The 24,529-nt window shown below is 31.5% G+C and overlaps 1 protein-coding gene across 3 annotated transcripts in view; it reads right to left on the bottom strand.

Moving 5' to 3' along the window:
- LOC134281696 (lysine-specific histone demethylase 1A-like) overlaps positions 1–9,765 on the bottom strand; it is a 21,188-nt gene extending 11,423 nt beyond the window's left edge. For 2 of the 3 annotated variants that reach the window (XM_062764130.1, XM_062764128.1), the window contains exons 1-13: positions 9,568–9,765; positions 8,158–8,362; positions 7,457–7,590; positions 7,027–7,105; positions 6,663–6,755; positions 6,148–6,254; positions 5,556–5,637; positions 5,265–5,359; positions 4,852–4,994; positions 2,469–2,559; positions 1,747–1,881; positions 1,326–1,399; positions 540–700 (exon numbers count right to left, since the gene is read on the bottom strand). In XM_062764130.1, the coding sequence (XP_062620114.1) occupies positions 540–700; positions 1,326–1,399; positions 1,747–1,881; positions 2,469–2,559; positions 4,852–4,994; positions 5,265–5,359; positions 5,556–5,637; positions 6,148–6,254; positions 6,663–6,755; positions 7,027–7,105; positions 7,457–7,590; positions 8,158–8,362; positions 9,568–9,648 (1,480 nt within the window). In that variant the 5' untranslated portion in view covers positions 9,649–9,765. The remainder of the gene's footprint in view (positions 1–539; positions 701–1,325; positions 1,400–1,746; positions 1,882–2,468; positions 2,560–4,851; positions 4,995–5,264; positions 5,360–5,555; positions 5,638–6,147; positions 6,255–6,662; positions 6,756–7,026; positions 7,106–7,456; positions 7,591–8,157; positions 8,363–9,567) is intronic. The other variant, XM_062764131.1, reaches the window with a different exon arrangement.
- Positions 9,766–24,529: the final 14,764 nt, after the last annotated feature.

The following is a 24,529-nucleotide window of genomic DNA, read 5'->3' on the forward strand; positions in this document are numbered from 1 at the left end:
GGCAAAATTCTTAACAATTCTTTGTAAATTTTTACGGTTATAATGAACTCTGATATAGCGAATTTACGGATATAGCAAACCGATTTTTTTGCCCGCAGAGGTTAAAAATAATGAAATTTACATCTTTTATAACGATTTTTCAAAAATCTCAAAATTAGATATATTAAATTGACTTTATTTTTAGTAAAAATTTGCAAATGAAATTCAATTCATAGCGAAAACCTTAGTAATCCAAGGTATGTTTTGTAATTATTGCTTCCCAAACATATTTGGTAATAATACTTAAAGGAAAACACGCTTATTACGAATTCGCCAAATAAACTTATTCGAATTCGTTATATGGATATAATGAATTACGGATATAGCGAATTAAATTCACGGGTCCCTACGACTTCGCTATAACCGAGTTTTACTGTAACATTTGATCATACCCTCGTATCAAAAAAAATGTAAATCTTTTATTTTACCAGCTCACTTATTGTAACATTTTAATTTTCAAAATTCAGAATTCAAATGATAGAATTACATGTACATATTACCTGTTAAGTGACTTCCAGAAAATTCAAAGTCGTCATCCTGGTCCCAGTGTTTGAGTGACAGGAGAGAAAGGGGTGTGGCATTGGCAAACTCAAGGTTGGCAAAGTGCCAGTCCAGGATCTGTCTGTCACGCGATGACAGGTAAACATCACTGCAACCAAATCTATGGAGAATTAGTGGAGCTGCCTGAACTTTATTCACTGCAGCAAACATGAACATTGAACACGAACACTGAACATTTATAATGAACAGATTGCTATTAAAAACAATATGGCTGGATTGTGAAGTACTCATAATTTGATTTTATGTATTAAATATATGGTTAAATTAAATGTGCTTAACTGACCTGTATTAAGGTCAATAGTCAAGGTCATGTTCAATATTATATGTGGGAAGTTTGGAGTTTATTCTACATCCTAAATAGAGTCAAACAAAAGTGTTGACTCGGAATAACAGGCAGGAAGTCATCATTCACTAATAATTGATTAAAAGTAAGAAGTTACATGTACTAAAGAATCCAGTCAAAACAATCATAAATTAATAAACTACAAATAACTGATAAGTAGAGAAAATAAGAATGCAAGGAAACACAAACACATACATGTACAACAGTAAAACAGGATAAATAGAGCTAGGAAACGTCTTGAAAATTATATAGACACACATATTTTAAGGAAAAGAGGTGTCGTTTTACTGTGTACCTGGGTATAAAATACAAATATAAATAGAATCAGAACATGTATATTCATGCCAAAGTCCCCTTGCGGAATTTTGTGACATTTGTTTACCTTGGTGATGAAGTCTCCATCTCGTGGAGTTTATCCTCAATTTCTTTCTGCTGTGTATGTAGCTGTTCATACTCCTACAAGACATAAATATATATTTTTTTTAGAAAAGCTACCTTACATTCATCTATTTAATCAATATGTAAAGTATCTAAAACAGACACAAGATAACAAATTACTCAAACCATGCCTTAATGTATTTTAACTACTACCTTTAATATTTAAAAAAAAACCAAATATTTTCAATTTACTAACAATGTGCATTTTTCAAACTCAATTTACAGTGTAAAAAAACTCACATTTATTTATAAAAAAAAAAATGACATGTAATTCAATATCTGACAAAGCTTTTTCTTAACTGAACCCCTTTATAATTAATGATAGAAATATGGTTTTGACTTTAACAAATAATAAAGATCCTTACTTTACAGGCAGCATTGAGATCTCTAAGTTTGCTCTTGACCAAGAACTCGGCAGTTATGTCCCTTGGTGGTTTGACCTCTGAGGCTTCCTTCCATTGTTTGTGTAGTTCTTCTACCTTGTCTTTCAGGGACAACATCTGTAACAAGAATAAAGTTCTCCATTTCAAATACAGTAATCTTGTATAAGGGCAACATGTGAATCCATGAAACAGGAACAAATTTTCTTTGGCAAAAAGATCTTTATATTAGTTTAATACTTTAACAATTTAGTCAGCTACTTTAAAATACTTTTTAGTTGCAAGCTTTTTTTTTTGCTTAATTATATCCACCCTTTCATTTAAAAAAAAATCATTCTTGATTATATTGTATTATTAATGAAAAATTATACAATATATAAACAATGATGAAAATTTATGAAAATTTTGTCTCACTTATATTAAGTACCAGGGAAACTATCTCAAGAAAATGAGGTATTATCATGGTGATCAACAATAACTAATATGTTAGACAATCTAGCTCAAATACATGTTATGTTGCAATGATTAACATGTTTTTAACAAATGAGTATATTTTTTAGTAATTCAAATACATGCAAAAATGGAATATGACATTTTTACACCAGCATTCTTTATGAATCTACTACATGCTCTAATTCTTCCTTCAGCCAACAGCCACAGTAACTTGACGCTAATCGTTAATTAATTAAGCTTTGTCCTGCACTTACTGAGGTCTGGTTCTTTTTCAGTTTTTCCTGTAGCTCTAAAATATGCTTCTGATGCTCACACTGCTTCTCTTTAACATGTTTCTCCTGCATTCTGTATAGATATTCAATCATGATCAGATCAACTCACATTTCCCTTTGCATGGTCAATCTGGGCAGATCATCCTATAAGCTACCGTTTATTACCCTCTATAACATTAATACCAACATATAGGGTTGGGGATTCACACATAAAATCTATGAGTCAATAAAGGTGTGGTACAAAATTGTCCAAAAGCATTTGAAACAAGAGATGTTTGTAAAACACTTATGCCCCCATCCCCCCTACCAAAAAAAAATTGGAATTTTTCCAAGTCCAAGGGGCATAACTCTGTCCAAAATGGCTCCATCGTAATCAAAACAAAACTTGACCTGGATATTTTTATGATAAATCTGTATACAAAATTTCATTTTAATATGTGCACCCTCTGCAAAGAAAATGAACGGAAACTGATGGTGGACCGACAGACCGATAGACAGCAGCAAAGCAATATGCCCTCCCTTCTTCGAAGGGGGGCATATTATAAATACATGTATATACCGGTATGCATATTACAAAGGACATGGTGAGAAAATATTAGGTTTGTTGACATAGGGAGATAACTTTCAAGAACTTTTAAATGCATTCATCATGTTGTGCATAAAAAGAGATATAACTCTTATTAATAATATAAGTTTACATTTAATAATGGCTATAACATAAATAGAATCCAATCTTAGTCATGCAATGTAACCCACTGTCTTGTAGAAGTAACTTTAGGAGGTTTGACTCATATATTTCCTAAACATAATTTACAAACAATTATCAACAAGTTAATAAGTTGCTAGCATAAGGCTACATAGAATTGAAATTCTGGTTCTCAGGCCTGCGCGCATCCGTTTTGAGGTAGCTCCATTGCTAATTTTATTGTATTTTTGATAAAATAAAAGATTGGTATTGCAGAGACCAATCCGGAAAAAAAAGTTCTGTCCTCATTTTTTTGTAGTTTAGTATTCAAATATCACTTCAAGTAGCCATTTTCAAAGAGATATTGGCTACTTCGTCTGAAAATACAGCTTACTCCACTTAAATTGAACTCGTTTATTTTGAAATTCCACTTATTTTGAAATAAAAATAAATCCCCTGTTTTTGACTCTCATATTCTTTGCATTAAAAAATGATTATATTGAAATCGGCTATATTGAAATTTCGCTTATATTGAAGTCAATGTTCGGTCCCCACAGGTGATAATGAGTTGTTTTCTTAATGGCTATATTGAAGTACTCGATCCCTGATGGCTGTTGTTACAGTTGGTGACTGAAATCATGCCTGACTGACCAGTTGATATACAAAGGTGTGAATAATTAAGTTTTCATCTTATGTGTTTTTATAATGCATTCTCTGACGCAATAAAATTATTCAATGTTAAATGTATTATACATGTCATACAGATGTATTCGCTCAGAGGCTAAATGCAATTTAGTAACCCCCACAGATCTAGAAATAAACTTATCTTTGAAATTAAATACGTACTGGTAAAGGCTATTGATAAGCCTAAATTCGAAATAGCTACGAGATTAACCCGAGTACACTTACGATCAAATACATGCAGCGATCAGCAGTACTCAACAGTTTAAGATCGGTGATTTTTCTCCAAAACGTAAATAAATGCAACTGGGGAATAATAATGAGGTTGAAGATTGTCTTATCAATGCAACAGAAAGAAACAATTTTATTTAAACTTTCAAGGACTAGTATTCCATGTAATCTGCACACTGTTATAGGTAAACGATGATAAAATTAATTTGTTCGGGTTTGTTCTTTATTTAAAGATCGGGATTGAACTTTTAATAAAAAAAAAAATGGCGGCTTCACGATTTCGCTTATATTGAATTTCGGATATATTGAAAGAATTTGTTTGGTCCCCTGAATTTCAATATATCCGGAGTAGGCTGTACATTCAAAGACATTGCCTACGTTGTTCACACGCTGATAAGCAATGGATAAAGCAGAACTTTTGATCAGACATGGAAAGTATATCTGTGATTTAAAAAAAATTATCTTTATGTTAAAGAAAATTCGAAAATTAAAATAAAAAAAATACCTCCCTCATCTACTTTATTGCCAATAAAATGATAAGAAAAATGCTTCCCTCTTGCATCTGTTTTGGAGAAAATTGGCCTGAGAACCAGAGAATTAAATTTAAATAGCCTAAAAAGATTTTTTTTCATTTCATCTCTCTCTATCTCTCTTGCTTTCCTTTAATTAACATTTTTTTTTCATAATAAAATAGAGACCCTATGAATATCTTAACATTTTTTTTTCTTTCAAAAATTGTTAAAGTTATTTCCTAAGACAAAATCTTACTTGATGACTGCCTCCAGGGCTTGTCCTAATGAGGCAGGTTTATTGTTGACAAAGTTAAAGTCCATCTGATGAGAGAGGTAAGATGTGGCCTCTAGTAATCTGTTGAATTCCCTTTCTACCATCTCATCTTTATCTTTTGGGACCTACAAGTACAACACAACCACTCATATAATTTGTTGAATTTTAATTGCTAGTCCACTTACTAATTTGTATTGAGACTAGCTTTAGATCCTTTAACATCTAAATAAAATATTTAAAAATATTTTCTCCTTCTGAAAGATGGTTTAAAATTTCCTTCCTATGCCTTTTTCATTCACACCTACGTCTCTCATATACACATGTACTAATAGGAATATCCTTTGAAGATGTGCATGAACAAAGCTTTCCATATATGGACATAAAGGTGTACTCACTGTGCTCCCACTGGTCTCATATAAGGGACATTTCTGTTTAATTTTATGTAGCTCCATGTTAATCTGTCTGCTCAGTATGGTCATTGGATTTCCACCTGGTTCCAAGTAAATATGTAAATATGTCAAAGATATGTACAAGTAATTAACAAACATTAATCCAGGGAGCCGTTACATTAAGAAATATTAATAATTTAATTCAGAAGAAAATAATCAATTTGTACTCTTAATGTTCAGTATTAAGGTGCTCATTAAAACTAGGGATGATTTTCAACTGTTCAATGTTACACTTACCAAGTCCAGTAACCACCATGGCCCCAAGGTCTGCCACATAGTTATTCTTCCTGAAGGTGGCTACTCTACCTCCAACACGGTCCTGTGGTTAAAAAGATTTACATACAATCATGTAATATGTGTACCAGTATTTTATCACATTGAAGGCATTTGACATGAATATGTGTTTCTCTTTTTACGTTTGGTCATCCTTTTCTATCTCACAGCTAAAATTATGCAAGTAGTTGACTTTTACTGAAAATACAGGGATGTAGTACAATTTAGCAAGTGAGTTTTTCTGTCACCAAGAATGCATTTACTTTTAATGTTGAACTATAGAGAGGTTTTTCAGTGAGAAAGCTGCAAAATATAGCTTGCTAAAACAAATACAATTAATGCATCACACATTTTCTTTGTCAGAATTCTTCTACTTTTTATATAAGAAAATTAACTTCATTATCAAGATGGACCCAGCAAAAGGAAACACAAAAGATAGCGACAACTTTCAGTTGTATCTCTTTTCTTTATAACATAACAAGATTTTTCGAAATTATGAGATTTTCAGATTTAAAAGCAGAACTCTCTTTAGATCTACAAAGAAATGTCTACTTACACGGGCTTCAAGTATTGTGACATCCATTCCAAAAGCCATCAGCTGTCTGGCTGCAGTCAGCCCTGCTATCCCAGCCCCAATAATTATCACTTTACCATGTTTTTTAACTGCAAGTTAGTTAATTAAATTGCACTTTCAGATATTGTTACCGCAAACCAGTTATTATTTGCAACATCTTTAATTAGCAATTTGAAAGTGTAAGTTCTATTAATGACAACTAGACTTTGTGACTTTGAAATTATTTATCATAAATACACATTGGAATGCATGTAAATATTTCATAGCAAAAAGTATTTGGAAGTAAGAATCAACAAACTTTCAGATATTTCCTGCAGATTGATAAAAGTTGGTTAACAGTATTTTCGTCAAGCTGAGTGATACAAAAATAAAAAAACAGTACACCTGCTTCTGAAATTTTCTGAAATTTTTATCAGTTTATATCCATATTATTTTTATAATGTGTTGTCTTTTTTCATTCTCTTATTTAGTGATATCCTTAAAATCTCATATCATACCTGGTAATGGTTTTATTCTCTTGAATACTCCAAAGTTGATATAGCCGAATCTCTCTAGGTACGTGTGTACTCTCATTACCAGCGGTCCATCACCTTTGTTACAATATAAAAACTTCAAGGTTGTGGCATAAAGAAAACATAAAATTTTTCTTCATGCAAACATAAACAATAATATATACTTTAATTTCCTACATAATACTACAGAAAAACCTGCTCGTATCCTTTCTTTTCATATTAAAAACATTTCCAATTATCATCCGTTATGCAAATAATTCCACATTTCCAACTATTGCTGATGCCCTGACATACCCCATGAATTAGAGAGCGATTTCTAAAAGAACCTCTTTAACTCAATCAGACTTACTGTTATATGGGGCCTCAATCTGTGGAAGAGCTACCTCAAATGTCAACTGCTGTTTAGGATTTTCAAGCCATAATTGAAGCTAAATGGAGAAATAAAAACAGGATGGACTACTCCTACACACAAATGATATCATAAAAAATGTTTTGAACTCAGAAAATTTACAATACAGATCTGTTCATTGATATGTTATATTAACAAGACACAGAATTTTCTTCCAGAGAAAAAAAAAGATGTTTTACAATAGCTCCCAAGGATGCAAAGATAATTATTTAGTTATTTAAAGTATCTTCCTAATATGTCACAGGGATTTAAATTTAGATGACACAAATGATGAAGAGGAGCTAGATTCTAATTTTTATTGTATCTTTGAGATGCTTCAGGAGACAGGATTCTATATTATACTGTCTCTTTGAGATGCTTGAAGACTTACAATTCTATTCCTAAGATGTAAAAAGACTTTTTGGGACTGGGGTGGCCCTTGTAAAATATCTGGAAAACAGGCTGCTTCCTGTGATGTCATTTTGTCAAATGGAACTCTGCTTTGAAATGCTGCTCCTTCTAAACCTGCGCAAATAAACAATTAAAATAAATATTCCGGTGATACAAATAAGCACCGTATAAGTAGAATTTTTAGCGAGGATTTAATTTTGGCATTATTAGCAAGGGTGCTGACATCGCTAAAATATATATACACATTAAAAATTAAAATATTATTTGTAATAGCTACTTTAGTAAGCATTTAAAAATCGCTAAAATTGCTTCTCGCTAAAAATAAAATACCAGATTTTGGGTAGATTCTGAAATCGCTAAATTTGTATCTTGCTAAAATTTCCACTTATACGGTAATTACCAGGATTTTCATGTACTGCATATAGTGATACCTGAAATATATACTACACATTAAAAATAAAATCATTATTATGCATTTTAATTGTTTCAACATTTGTAATCTTAAAACTGATGGAACATTTCCATTTAAGCATCATCAGGTACAATTTAGTAACATAAAGTGGATTTTTTTCTGCAGTTATTAAACAAGCATAGCCATGAAAAATCCATTTTGCATTACTTTCAACGAATCAAATTTTAGTGTGTTTGTTTGTGCTTTTTTTAATATAATTTTTTGTGTACCTGTGGGGTCATCATTTTCGCTGTCGTTTTCTGGCTCTGGCTCGGGGTCAGTCTTTGTAGGGGCAGGAGCTGGCTGTTGTTGCGGTGGAGGTTTCTTTTCCTCCTGAACTTTTGTGTCTTTGTCTTTCTCTTTCTTCTCCTCATCTGATTCCATTTCTCCATCTGAGACAGTGGTAACTTGCTCTTCTGATTCCTTGTATTCAACCTTCAACACAATTAATGAATTATCATTTTCTTTATTAAAAAAAAATCAAGTAACCTAGCCTATTGCAAGCTTCATAAATCTCCTTTTTGTTTAAAGGCAGTTTAAATGCTCTTTCCCGAATAAAAAATATCTTTAACAGGTTGGGCACAGTTCCTTTTTCGGGGAAGTATTACTATAAAAAGGAACTATTACTCTTTTCAGTAATAAAAACATTACTCAATTCGGGAATTTTCACTCGTTTAGCCTCTATTCTCGTGTTTATTTTGAATAAAAGATAAAGTGCAAGGATATTTTCACATCCTCTAAATATTTATTGTCTATTAAGTGTATGTGTGCTCAAAACTGCAATAGTTATTGCTGCAAAAAGCTGAAAAGGAGTGGTGAAATATTTCTATGGTATAGATTTCTTATGGAAGTTTACCTGTGTTAAAATTGTGATAATGGATACGTTCAGCACTTGCTAACTCGTTCAAGAGATTATTCATTCTAATTTAATTTTAAATTATTTTTCTTTAAATGAAATTGTAATGATAATTTTAAATACCATTGCTTCTTTTACAGATGAAAATAATTACTTGAAATATTAAATTTCAAACGACATTCTTTTAAAATGGTTTAAGAATGAATGTCCTTATTAGATTCCATAGTACCATTCATCAACAGGGAAAATGATTAAATCTCATCTTACTCTTGTCTGCAGCACTGAAGGACCGAATTTTTCAGTCAGCGAGGTTTGTTTGATAAAGATTAAACACATTACATCGTATTTTTTATGTACTTTTTATTTAATAAATGGATTAGAGGCATTATTTAAAAAATAAGACAAAAATTCCCGATTTGAGTAATGTTTTTTATTACTGAAAAGAGTAACAGTTCCCTTTTATAGTAATACTTCCCCGAAAAAGGAACTGTGTCCAACCTGTTTAACGGAGGGGGGAATGGTTCAAGGAAAGTGTCACACCTTTAAAGTTATTCATTACTGTAAAATCACATATTTTCGTGGGGTCAAGTTTTCGTGGTTTGAAGAAAAAATGTTGGTTCGTGGGGATTTGATTTCGTGGATGAACTTTTTAGTAGTTGTGCATATGAAAATTTACATTTCGTGGTGGACATAAAAGTTACGAAAACCGAAAATTAAACCCCACGAAAATTAGTGATTTCACAGTATTCTGGCTAATTTTACATTGAGGATTTTCGGAACGAACCTTTGCTTTCTTCCTCCGACTAGAGCGTCTTCCCTCTTCATCGTTATCTTCCTCTGTTGGTGATCGCTTCTTTTCTTCCATCTTAATGTTGTTTCAACTATTTCTAATTTTAACAATATTGCAGAGAGCTAGAAAATGCTTTTTCTGTAAGTTCTTGCAGGCAACAAAGCCCGACGCTTTCCGGAAGCGAATTATTTGTTGAATTCCGATCCCGATAGGAAACAGATCAAAAATACACGCAGTTGTCTTTCCTCGCTCTATGAAGAAAATAAAACTGCTAATTTTTCATCTTGCAAATTTACTAATTAGTTAGTTACACGTAGAAGGACCCGGTAATCAGTTGCAGCTGCGCTACATAATGAATGCATGAACTTTTAAAAAAATTCAACTTCTTTCTATAAAAAATATACAAGTCATACATGTAACTGTGTAAAAAGAACTGGGAACAAAAGTTATATTGTTCTGCCATCTACCTCAAATTCATTTTTTTAAGTTAATAAAATTGAATTATTTTTTACACTTATATATAGGTATTTATACAGATTTTTCACAGCGGGGGATCCAGGCATTTCATAATGGGGGAGGGGGATGGCAGTAGAAAAAAAAAGAAAATTCAATCGCGAAGGGGGGGAGGGGGGGGGGAGGGCACACCCGGCTTCGCTGGTGCTGGATCCGCCTTTGTTTCACAAAGCATAACTATATTCGGGAAATCAAAGAGAGATGACTCTATAATATTAGTAAATCTTGGGTTTTTTAACTATAGAAATCACGGGAAGTTCTACATAGTAGCTTTCAATTTTAACGAAATTTTCAGAATTTGCGTAAATGATTTTCATATGCTACAATCCATTAATCTTCCTAATATAGACACTGCTTTATGTAGCAAATCCAACTTAATTTTATATTTGTTTCGTCTGTTTGTTGCATCAACTTTTTTCCTTGTCAATGAATATTGCTCTGTTCTTGTGTATTTTGTATAATGGTTTATTGATACACATGTATATGCTATTATATAATTATTCGATAATCTGTGAAGCTATTTGTAAGAATCGTATAGTATGCAATAAGTCTGTGTCTGTATTTAGATCTAACTTTTTTTTTGTTATATCATACATGTACACGTAATACTAATTAATTGCGCGATATTTTGGGTAAGACCGAGTTACATATGTAAATTTAAAATTACATGACAGTGTTATGTATTGCGTAGTACCTAGTTGCACCTTTCTTTGGAAAGAACGGACTCTGTGATAAAACCGAGTATATTTGTAAATGAATCAGATCGTATAACAAAGTTAAATTAAAATCTCTGCATGCACGATAAAGAAAAAAATCAAATCATGCGATTTTCTTGTCCGAGAAACAGTCAGGGGCTATTATACATGTAATATACACAATAATATTAAATACTGCGTAATTTTAACTATACTATAATATTTCTCTCTCTCTCTCTCTCTCTCTCTCTCTCTCTCTCTCTTTAATTAACCTTGTTCATGACATAATTTTAGCAATATTTAAATGCTTTCTTTACTTGATAGTTGCACCCTATGCAAAAAAAAATCTGTAAAAGCTGCAACGTTAATTCCCATACACCCTATAAGTACTATCAACAAAGAAAAGCGTTTTATGCACATAGCATAGAGGGGAGGTGGGGTTGTCTGTCAAGTTTTTTTTTCTCAGGTAAGTTAATTTTTTTTTTCTCTGCGGACTGTCCCTTTCAAAATGGTACTACTTGCTGCATTTCATTGTTTGCATATTTTTAATTTAACTGTTCAAATATCATTTAAAAGTAGGATATAAAGGTATATAGAAGCCGAAAATTTTGAAACAATTTGTCGATATGTACATGTATTTATGTGATGGTATGTTTCATTAATCGATGTAACAGCCTTGCAAAGTTCATAAAGTCTTCAGAGGTGATACATATACATGTATATGTTCACTAGCATTGTCATTGATGACAATGGTTTTCTTATAGGAATTATTTGTTTTAAAAAATCAACAATAAAAGGAATTTAATATATTTAGTGGATGTACGTAAATATTTATGATATACTGATCTATAAATGGTTGACAAAGTAGCCTTCTAATGCTTCTCTTATCGCTTAGACGTTGGAAGCAATTTATATAAGGGGGTGGGGGTGGGGGTGGGGGGGGGGCTAAACCAACAAAAAAGGTATAAGCCCCAATTTTCAGTGCCTATATGTTAAATATATCTTTTGCAAAAAGTCGTTAAGCCCCCCCCCCCTTTAAATCAAAGAGACATCGTATTATACATGTAGCACAATTAGAAAGTTGCTTAAATATGCAGCTGAATAGGAACTTACAATTGTAGAGCTCTATCTTTTCTTAATTTTTGTTACTGAAACCTGCGAAATATTTTTTTTCCTTAAAGTTAGGGGAAGACATATTAATCACCCTTTCATGTTATTTCCTTCTAGAATCACTTATTTATACACAGCTCAATGAATGTCAATAGAAACAGTCACACTTAAATTGTAAAAATCAATTAAATCTAGTAATTTGTCTGATCCGATCTCATCTATCACCGATGTGAAAAATCGGAAAATGACAAGAAATTGAAAAACTCAATTAGGCGATTTACAAGGGAGATTAGCAACTGAATTAGAAGGTTTACAAGCACTGGCGAAGCAATTTATCCCTGGAAAAAAGGCGAAGAACTTGGATATAATTATTTCGACTAGTTTCTACCCAGAAGGAAGCATCTTCCGAGAGAGAAATAAGTTCGATGTTGGAGAAAGGTCCTTTTTAGATGTAACCAGAGGGAATATAAAATACAAAAGAAAAGAAATTTTAAAAGAAAGAGATACAAAGAAAATATTTCATAGAATGAAAGAACTGTTAATAAAGAAACTGTATAATTATAAAATGGATGCATGACCAACAGTTCTTTACATTAAAAGAAGATATATTAGTTTGGAGCATGCGCACACCGCAAATTTGCACCTTGCTTGGCAGCTGCATTATCCGGGTTATTTAAGCTCCTTGCACCAGATGCACCAACATCCATGCATACCTCGCCTGACCATTACATCTCATTACTGTAGCGGGCAGCTTCTAATTATAGTGGACAATTCCCGCCGAGTGCTTCCGCCGGGGTAGTAATTAGAATCTGTCAAGATAAACATTATGTGCATCTCATAATTATTTTCTGCAATTGCAATAATAAACCCCTTTTGAGGGTCCAGGGAGCAAAAGTCAACTAACGGTCAATGGTCAGAAGAGAGTGACCTCAAGTGCAGATCGGGCAAGGAAAGAAGAAGAGGGCTTTTCAAAGAACAACATATTGCAATTTCAATATTTCAATTATGCCTATCACATCGTATGTATGATTCACTTTTTCGTGGTATATATGGCGGTTGAATATTCACTTTAAATGATAAACGACATGCTATTAAGACAAAGTCTAACATTTTCCAGTATTCCATGTTGTGCGAAGACCACCTTGGTTATCAGAAAGATCAATCAAATATGCATGCATGGTGCCTTGTAACACGAGTTTGTCATGAAAATAATTATACAGTAATGTGTTTATCTAGATAGTGTATACCTTATAAATGGTTAATGAATATGCTTTTTTTTCTTGCTGTCCATGGAAGTGCATGATAGAAAAGGAGAAAAGCGACATAGCTAACGAGTTAGACATAACTGAACTGTAATACGATATGTGTAAATCTTGAATCGAATTGATTGCAATAAATATATTGTTTAGACTCATGAATTTTGTTTTATGTAGGTATGACCATTAATTCACATCGTGCTAGATACGTAATTATAATTTGCAATTCTATACATGTTAAGTAATATTTGACTTGAGTTGTTAATGATATTAGGCAAAGTATTTCATAATATCTGTCCCTATCAGGCCCTATGACAAACTGCTGACAAAGAAATCTATCAAATTAAACTGTGTTTTTAAGTAAATCAGTAAACATTAACTCAATATTTCCCCCTCTCAAATATGCATTTGTAAATTTATTTCACATATTGTCTTGTTAAACATACCCCTAAAAGTTTAATTTCCTTGATTTTCATGATGCGCACATGCATATCTAACTTCTCTTTGTACAACAATACCCCCATTGTAGCAAATAACGGCTAAAATGTACGATCCTCTCCCATTCTTGTACCTGTGGGAGAGGGTTATGCGGACTCGATCCGGACCGTGGCTGGAGACGATGTAATACCCTAATTTCAAAAGATATCTAAAATCTTATTAGACCAATGCAAAAAAAATCGTTTTGGTTTTTGCTGTGATCTAAACTTGACTTTGAAAGACGCCAAACCGGTTTTAAAAATTGATTCTCTGATTTTTTTTATACCTTTACCTAATCACTGTCTAGTAAGTTTAGTATGCCAGGGCATCAGGGCAGACATGCTCAATGTCTTTGAGTGAACTTTTAAAGCTTCCTGTTCTTTAATACAGTCCTCCTACATTAAATTGAAATTCATCGATGTTGTTTGGGGGAAACAATCTTTAAAAAAAATGATCACTCTTCCTAAACCACCTTTAGTGTTTTAAACACATGCACCGTTAACAAATACTATACCCAAGTTTTTAACTAGAGATTGTAAAGGAAGATAAAATAACATCTAACAACAAAAGTTGAACAGAGAGAAACCACCCTCTAGTACGACAAATATTGCAAATGGTTCATATGATTGTAAAAATATACATGAGTCAAATATGTCTTTATTTTTATCGATAGTAATTATGAAACTTGAAGTCATATTGACAGTTTTTTAAATTTGTTTTATATAATCAAATATGTAGCAGAATTTATTTTAAAAACTCCTACATGAGAAAAGACGACCAAAAAACTACATGAGAAAAGAAGAAGAAAAAAATTCTACATGAGGAGAGAAGAAGAAAGAAGTTCTACATGAGAAAAGAAGAAAAAACACGTCTACATGAGAAAATAAGAAAAAAAAAACGTCTGCACGAGAAAAGAAGAGAACTTCTGCATGAGAAAAAAATAAGAAAACTTCAACAAGAGAAAAGAAAAAAAAAAGTTCTACATGAGAAAAGAAGAAAACTTCTGCATGAGAAAAAGAAGAAAAAATCAACAAACAAAAAAAATTCAACATGAGAAAAAAATATGAAAACTTCAACAGGAGAAAAGAATATGGAAAAAAAATCTACATGAGAAAAGAAGAGGAAGAAAATTTCGACATAAGAAAAGAGTAAGAAGAAAAAACTTCTACATGAGAAAAGAAGAAGAAAACTTCTACATAAGAAAAGAAGAAGAAAAATAAAATTCTACATGAGAAAAGAAGAAGAAAAAAGTTCTGCATAAGAAAAGAAGAACAATAGACTTCTATATGAAAAATGAAGAAGAAAAAACTTCTTCATGAGAAAAGAAGAAGAAGAAAATTTCTACATGAGAAAAGAGTAAGAAGAAAAAAACTTCTATACAAGAGAAAAGAAGAAAACTTCTGCATGAGAAAAAAAGAAGAAAAAACGTGTACGTGAGAAAAGAAGAAGAAAAATTCTGCATGAGAAAAGAAGAAAAACTACTACATCAGAAAGGAAGAAGAAGAAGAAAAAACTATATTTTGAGAAAAAAGAAAAAAAACTTCTACATGAGAATGGAAGCAGATTTCTCTACGCATGAACTAATATTAGTCCTTTAGCTTTATATATTTGACTGTATATATAACTGAAAACTAGCACTTTTATTTAAAATTAATAACAGTCATATAAATTGTCGTTGTGGCTAATACATGTAATATTACAAAGAATTATGTATATTGCTAGCATCTAGAAACCCACACAGTACATGTACATATACTCCTATACTCGAAAAGTAATTCATATTTGAATCAGCATTATTTGGTCAGTTTTGCTGAGATCCCTTAGGAAATAACTGTTAAGAGATGAAACAAAGAAAAGAATAACACAGAGAAGAAATTTAATAACTGTCTTTGGCCTCGGCAATGCTTTTTTTTTTTTTTTTTTTTTTTTTTTTGCTTTAATTTCATGAATCATGGTTTTCTTTATTAGGATATTGCTTCAGTGATCTCCGCCGAGGAAATACAGAGGGAGTTATGATTAAATTAGAAAACCGACAAAAATGAAATTTATTAGGATCTGCCAAACAAGAGGAAATATTCTCTGACGTGCGAGATCACCTCGAGCACCCCCGTATCATGGACCAAACGCTGCTAAATATTGGCTCTGACTTTTGGACAAAAACCAACTATCTGCCCCCACGTGTATAGTTCAATATCACTGACCAGTGCTCGTTCTGAAAATAACAAGTTGTCCAAAAATCTCCATAATTAACACAAGAGAGCATGCGCGATTTAATCAAATTCATTACATGCTTCTTGAGCATGCGCAAATCCTTTCTAAGCCCTGGTATCAACTTTGTGCAATAGGCACAAAAGATGACGTTGGAAGATTAATGATAGTTTCACTAGACCAAAATTTCATTTACATCTTTTTAGACAGCTTTTCCAAATTTTACGACATTAGAATTTTCACTTTCGTTACGAGCTGTTACCCCATTACTAATATCTCTTCTCGCCAGTTTCATGTGTCAGAAAATAATAATGTTTGATACAAGAGTAAAGTGGAGGTTTTAACTGTAACTCACCTCAAAGTAACATATTAATGTTAAAGTTTAAAGTGATTCTCTATCATTTTCCATTATTATTCAATTAAGAAATGTGCAAGTAATTTACACTTATTATATTTTATCGATATCAATGTATGAAGTGTATGCTTTACTTACTTTAGAAGATTTAGCCACAAGCACTTAGCGTTTGGAAATTAATATGGTAGCAGTTCTCTTTCAAGAATGATACGACAGAATGTGATTTTATGTCGAGTCGATCAGCTCATCTTCATACTAGGGTGTGTAATGTGACTATATTCAAAAAGATATCTGAATTTTTCATACCTATAAAGAGAAAGAAATTATAAAGCAACCGTCATCATTTTAACTTGCATCTCAATCATACATATGTATATATATAAAGCATATAACCTACAGAATCTGGAAAAAAAATTTGTAAGTAAGGAACACTGTATATTTAGTAATTGCTGTTGTAATTTTACATATAACTTTACGCAAGACTTTGATATATATGTGTACACAACCAAATACTGGTACATGCATATATGTAACATTAATCTAAACTAGCTTGTGTTCTTAACTTTATTTGCAGAGTATCTGTTACTAAGGCTGTTAATAATTTCTTCATATGAGAACAAATTGGGAGAGAGAGAGAGAGAGAGAGAGAAGAGGGGAACAAAAAGGTCCCTAATTCATGGAAATTGGAACAAAGGGAGAAAATATGAATAATATTCTTTTTTGATGGTCCAACACGGAGGTGTCGAATTTTGTAATTAACATAAATTCCTGTTTGAGGAGATACTAAATATCGGACAAGAAAATGGAAATAGACAATGGAAGATAATGCCATCTGCAACACGATCCTGATTACCGAGTAAGAAAAGTGGAATTTTCTATGTAGCCGCTGTTCCATCTGTCCTGTGTTTTATAAAACTGAAGCTAATGATGGCCATGCTAGTTGTAAACCTTGAGAGAACATTGAGACACTTTCATTAAAATGAGGATATCATCTTTTTGTGTTTTTCTTGTAGCATCTTCAATGGTGATCTTGTCAAAGGGTAATACAGCAAAGTGGCAGTCCACAGCTGAAAGAGCTAGACAAGAAACTATTAAAAGAATAAATATTGAGAAATACACTTGTTTAAAAACTATCCCAAATCAGAAAAAAATGCAATCATCTTGCAATGCTGCAAATGGAATCCATCACAACTGTTTAACATTCTGTATATATCAAAATATTTTTTAATATGTACAGAATATTTTTTTCAGGAAAAGAAATGTAACAAAATTGTATTCAAAAGTTCCATTACAATCTAAATATGACGCAGTATTCATGAATACTTATATATGTACTTTGTTAGCCTACTATATTATTTTGTTACCATAAATAAATAGTTCAAGTATACCATATCCTAGAGGTCATCTGATCGGATATCTTAAGCACTGCATTGACGTCATTATAAAGAATTTGGCTCAAAATGTTTCCTGTTTAGTGTGGATTATGAAACCACACAGAGTATTCTTAAGGAAGAAAATGCATATTAGTTCATGAACGACTAAAACATGTCAAGTGTTGCAACTCTTCATTGTTTTCTTGACGAAGTAAAGAAAAAAGCCTTATGTAGTTTTGATGGGAAAAATTGAAGAAACGTATATAGAAAGGATTAATTTTTCTAACTGTTTTAATATCTCTATTTTTCAAAAAAAAAAAAAAATCTTATTTAATTTTTTTATTTTTTTAAAACCCATCTCTTCTTTCCTTAATTAATCAGTAAATTCACCAATTATTTTTAATTTTATTTAATTATTTTATTTGTAAATGAAATATATTTATTTGTTTACATATCTTATTAGTGCGTATCTTAAGGTCGGCAGAGAATTATAATACATATACAAAAAGATATAAAATGTAACTTACAAAAATGTTTGAAAAAAGATACCGATGGCAGAGCAACTGCATGATGAAAATGACATGTTTCCTTGCTTCATTGCGTTTCATTTGTGAAATCAAAAGTTTAAAATTGAAATCAAATTTTCCTGTAACAATGCCTAAACATGCATATATTCAGATTAAAACTTAACTTGTTAAACATGGATTAGCTTTGTGCTGTAACATTTTTTTTATTTTGTATTCTTAGTTGGGCTTATTGTTTCGTTTGACAAATTATACTTGTTATGTGAATTTTCAAAATTTTTTATAGTCAGTATGATTTTACATATAAACATATACGTTTTTGTACTTCTTATTTTGATTAGTTTGCATTGCAATAGATTGTGAATTATTATTAAACAATGCGCAAGCTGAAATGACCAATTAAATAATACACATTGAAAAAACGGCCAATGCAGACCTCTTGAAAACATCAGTGATGGATCAGGTACCAGAAAGGTGTAAGAATCCCCCAAATCAGACACGAGGTGAGTTCTTGAACGGAGTATATTTATTCACTGTATATACAGGGTCTGGGAATTCGGCGATAGCCATCACCATTATCGTAATGGTACTATTTTTCTATCAAAGTTTATTTCTTGTAAAACTTCCAAACATGAAAAAGAAATGTGGAAGACACATAAAAAATCAAACTTTAATTGAATTAAAGATATGTATTATTTCTTATTACAAAGGGAATAGGTACAATTTCTAAAACATTACACCTTGTCCTTGCATGTTTTTTTTTTAATACAAATACTAAATTACGTCACAGTTAAAAATACGTGCATTCAAAATATTCAATATTCAAGTTAATGCATTTAACAGAATAATACCCCTGTATAAGAGACACTTGTTTCGGACGTAAATTTTTAACCCATAGGATGGTTTAGATTTATTTCCGAAACAAGTGCCTGTAAATAAAACATATTATTTAGTTTATAGAAGTATTATATATCAATAAATTATTTTTGGGGTTTTATATATTTTGGAAATAAAAAAGTAATGATACGTATATTATTTTTTGCTCCATGAGCAGAAAGGGTCTCTTAATACATTCTACGTTAAACCCATACAAAGTAAGCCTGCTAGTTTCTGGTGTGTTTGGTAGAGTTTAAAAAATAACAACTTCACTCCGAAGAAATTTTCTAGGCATGCGAAAGCTTCCTAAGAATAGCTCTAATATTAATTTTCTAATTGACCAGATGTAATAATTGGATTTTAATCTTCAATTGAACAAAACAATGGAAGTTAAAAAATAAAATTAGTGATGTCTTCATAAAACAGTTGTCTTACTATGAAAACTCCTTCTTATTTATTAGATTATTGAGTTGGGTGTTACTTTCTCTCTCTCTCTCTCTGAAAATAATAGATAGAATACGTAAACTTTTTTTTAAATGAAGTTAATATGTTTATATAATTATCATATTTCTATATACATGTGTACATGTATTACTTGCACAGTTATTGATAAATGCATTTTATATATTTTATAACAAACAAACAGGTTTTTTAACAATACAATACAATACAATACAATGCAAACATTTCTTGAGCGCTCTAGTGCGCTAAACATTTAAGTGCACATATTAAGCATACAAAATGAAGAACAAACTAGTTAAAAAACAGATATGTTTCTGTGTAAAAAAAAAACAGGATAACTAAAAGACCATACAATATTACTAATAATCTGTGCGTTGCACAGAAGTTACGAATATAAACTTACACATGTTGAAAAATTAAAGAAAAATGTTTTAGCTAAAACCTGTACTTTATAAGTAGAACACAAACAAGTCTTAAAAGACCTTTTAATAAGTCCACCGATTTTGTACATTCTAGCATTTCTAGGTCATCACTAAATAGTGATAGCACTCGACGTGCATAAATATACTTGTTTTGATCGGAATAACGGGAAATTCTTACACAATTCTTTGTATAAGCAATGACCTGATAATGGTGAATGTTGCAGCGGAAAGTATCCAGGTAAGGAAAAGTAGTTCCGCTGTTAAGAAAACTTATCTTTTGATGCAGTGTAGAATCTCTCGATCCCCCACCCGATCCCCGCGCACTTCATATGCAAGAATAGCCTTTGGACAAAGGTCTGCTTTGTTACAAAGAATACACACTTTAATTTTTTTCAGTTACATAAATTAAGGATCAAATCAATATACTTCGAAAAAGTGTTTTGAAAACTCCATATCAACGGACTTTCATAAAAAAATTGTGCACGGCTTTGTGAATGTTCTTACAATTTTTAGGTGGGATCAAGGCGTTAACTGTGCATGTCCATGGTGAAAAAAAATGTCGGTGTATTCTGTAAAAAAACAAAAAATCTATGTGCGTTGATTTAGTTTAAATTTAACGCACTGAGTGTGTTGATAAAATACAAATTTGAAATCAAAGTGCGAAGTTTTTTTTCAAATTGCGTTGCATAGCACTATTTTCCTGAAAAAGCCATTAAAATGTTCCAACAACAATGTCATGTCCTTCTTTACCCTCTCATTTGGAGTTACCAGAAATGTTTTTTTTTCTGTAATTCGTTGTAATAACTTTTTTTTGGCTCAGTTGAACTATTGGTTAAACATTATTTATTTGTACAGAGCCTTTTTGTTATATTTTAATTTGTGTTTTTTTTTCATATGTTTGTGATATTATTGACTGGGCTATACTTATATCCTGTAAGTCGTCTTTTTTATGTCATGATGTATGGAGGTGAACAATAGTCATGAAGCTCGGAACCTTTTAAATCAGTATGACTTTGGAGCAGGGCAAATCCACATCCCTAAAACAACAGCGTCCGGATCAGATGCCATGAAGGAGAAGGAAGCCTGAAGTCGACCTGTCACGCCGTGCGTTCCTTGTCATGACTTGCGAATGGAAAAATCAGGATAATTAATATGAAAATGATGCCCTTACAATTTGAATGGAAAGGTCAGTCAACATTCGAAATTTAATTGGCTTAGTAGGTCATTGTCTCGAAAATAGCTTTTGCAAAATGGATATGCTTTAACCAACACTATTGATAATCTTGCATCATTAGCTTTGTTGTCAATGGCTTGACTTTTCTGTAATAGATTGTAGGTAGTTCATAATCTTGCATATCAAATCAACTCGGAGACATAGACTCCCCATACAAATGATGAGAGTACATTGCAATAAGTTGACATAAAAGAAAGAGTTTTTATCAGGTTTGTGTAGTGTTTTCTTGCAAGATTACCACGAATGATTTTTCCTTATAAAATATTTAAATCTGAAGCAAATTTGCCACACTTTCTACTGTCTTTTATTTCGAGATAAAAGTGAAACACTGAATCAACTAAGGAATGAACGGATATTAGAAATTAAAAAAAAAACGTGGTCAGTTTTCATAAGTATCGAATTAAAAGCCACAGCAATAATTTTTTTTTTGTTTTCAATAAATGATGCTTTACATAATTACAAAAATAGGTCTGATATTGTCGAGACGCAATTCTTGATCTCAAAAAATTAGATATTGTCAATCAGAAACCCATGCATCTTTTACCTGTACTTGCAATGGGTATACAATCGAAATTTTTCTTTTAAAAAAATTTGCAGACGAACGATGACATATAGTATGTGAATTAACATTTTCTATTTTTTATCGAAAAAGTAGTTGTCTGTTATCTCAAACAGTCTGAACGTTAATTTATCGTGAAAAATTATACCATAACGTCTTAAAATTTCGTACGTACTGATACTTATTTTGATATAAAATGATCATGTAATCATGTGACCATCTTACTTCTGGTGATGGTACATGTAGTATGTCATCTATGGAATACAATGCTTTATACATGAAATCATTTTTCTTTATTTTTGCTTTATAAATTTGCATTCATATAAATCCTTTCAAAGATATATAGTTTGTTGTAGTAAATGTTCAACCAAGCTCTTTCTTTACTCCTCATGAGATATTAACAGTAGTGAAGGAGGAACTTTAAGAGTACTGTGCAACAATATCTTCGAGAAGTGGTGTAAATCAGATGCGATACTTTAAAATTCCAAGGAACTTTTGGCCAATTTGAAATTTCAAGGTTTAAACTAAATTAACAGCTTAAAACCTTCCGACTTTTCAACTTTATACACAGCCATTCCACTCGATTAATTCAAGTCCAAGCTTTTTGATATCATTGAGAGCTGCCTTTTCAATCAAAATGGAATTCGTTAATTTACTTACTTTGTCATTGGTCATTTGCAAAATTATTTCGTTTAAAAAGTCTGATTGTTCAAACAAGTAATCTGAAGTTGGTATCAAGAAGATGCTTGAGTTTCTGATTGGCAATATCTATGGGGTTTTTGAAGACCAGGTCTTCCAACAATCTTTTGGAATTCCAATTAAGAATTGTGTCCCGTTATAAGCAGACCTATTATTGTATTCATATGAAGTAGAATTTGTCCAAACTCTTATACATGAAAAGAAGAAAACACTTGTTTTTGTATATTTTAACTCTTTTACTCACGTATTGTTTGGCTAGGGCTACAGCTTCGTGTAACATAAGCAAGTAAGTTGGCATATTGTATATACCTTTACCAGTGACGTCTCTATATAAGTAAAAACTTCTTGAACGTGACGTAACACAATATCAGTATATCGTAAAATCATTATAACAAAGCTGTTTTGACATAATACAGTTGCATCCATTAATTGTGCTTTGCAAAAGGTAAACGTAATATAACGATCAGTGATCGTTCTGAAAAAAAATTATAAAACAATACAAATATGTGAAAGGGGTTTAGAATACAGATCCCTGAAAATTGAAGAGTTGGAAAGGTATGACTGTTCAAAGATCTTTACATGTATATTTCGAGTTTTCAAAAGGCATTAACATCCTGGGGAAAGGTTAAGTTCAGATACAATGCAATCGCCTTACCTTATTTTCCTATTCTGTTATGGCTATATGAAATGTTTACATTTACTTTGCTTCTTATACTTTTTTTTTGTTTTGTTTTTTGTTTTTTTTTTTGCGAAACAGATTTGAACTTTAATATAATGTAGGTGGCATCAATTTGGTGAAATGGTATGTACTTAAAAATTAAGAGTCATCTTTCAATTAACTCAAAGCGTAAAAATAAATATAAAACTATGAATTATACTATATCTCGGTTACGTAAATCAAATTTGAAAATGAGTTACAATGTCTATCCTTATCTGTACACTCTCGAAATAAAAATTGTCAACAATTAATTTACGATCTGAAATATAAGACATCGGCGATAAAATATCCCTCATAATTGTTAAACACAAGATCGGTCTCAGTATCTAACAAGTTATTGCATAACAGTCTTTATACTAGGAACGGTTTAGTACTTTCATCAGCCACAACTGACATTAGAAGGCTTTCAATCGTATTTACATGTAATTTATTTTCTCCCACTAAATGCATTTTTAATTTTTCTGGGTTTGGCCTATTCTAAAATTTCAAAAGTTAAAAAAAACATGAGTAGGAACAGATTGCGGTTATAAATGGGATAATGTCCTTGTAAACGATACATGTAAGTGCAGTATAATTCGTTCAAGATCAAAATATAAATGGTGACTCTTTTATGAAATGTACTGGTTTCCTGCACGTTTTTATTCTGTATAAATATGTGCAAATAATTAGAAATGTGAAATCTGCGGTAAAATGCATGTATATGTAAGTAGGCACATATTTCTAGCACCTTTTTTTTTTTGAAGTAAACTATAAGATTTCTAAAAGAAGGTATATGTAAATGAAAGTATTACACAAGGTAAAGTGATCATTGGGGCGTTTTTATTTTTGCAGGTGGTAGTTGATGCATCGGTTCTCCCCGAGAAGTCTGTTCGAAGGAAATGTAAGTATTAATAACACTGCAAACTGTCTAATCCGACAAATGTGCAATCGATTTCGCTGTGAATTCCAAGAATATTTATTTAAGAAATAAGATATCATTTTTAGTGTTTCATTGGGGTATGACACGAAGTCGGTCACGTGATCAAATTCTATAACTCCCGAAGGGTGTTATGATAAATGTAATCACGTACCGAATTCATGTCATACCAAAATAAAACTCTAAAAAATAATATTCTATTTCTTATATTTATATTTTACATTTCCATTTATGTTTCAAACAAATATAGGCATTATTTAGACTTTAATTTTCAAATGTTTTCAAACGTCACAGTATGAACTTTTAAAATTGTTCGTGCAGTTTGCTTTCAATACGCAAGAAATTCTGATCATGTGACCAACTGCATGTCATTGAAAATTGATTTTCAATTTTATTAGCATTGATATATAAGGAAAGACATCAGCAAATGTAAATATTCCCATTTTTACCATTTTCTATTTCCCTACACTGAGTAATCCGACATCCTGTCTAATTTGACACAGAATTCTTCTCCAAGTATATGTTGGATTAGACTGGTTTCACTGTATATCGATTTTGA

This window comes from Saccostrea cucullata, unplaced genomic scaffold, assembly GCF_032062105.1.
Source record: "Saccostrea cucullata isolate Sc308-1 unplaced genomic scaffold, CSIRO_AGI_Scuc_v1 ctg286, whole genome shotgun sequence".
Classification (NCBI taxonomy): Eukaryota; Metazoa; Mollusca; class Bivalvia; order Ostreida; family Ostreidae; genus Saccostrea; species Saccostrea cuccullata.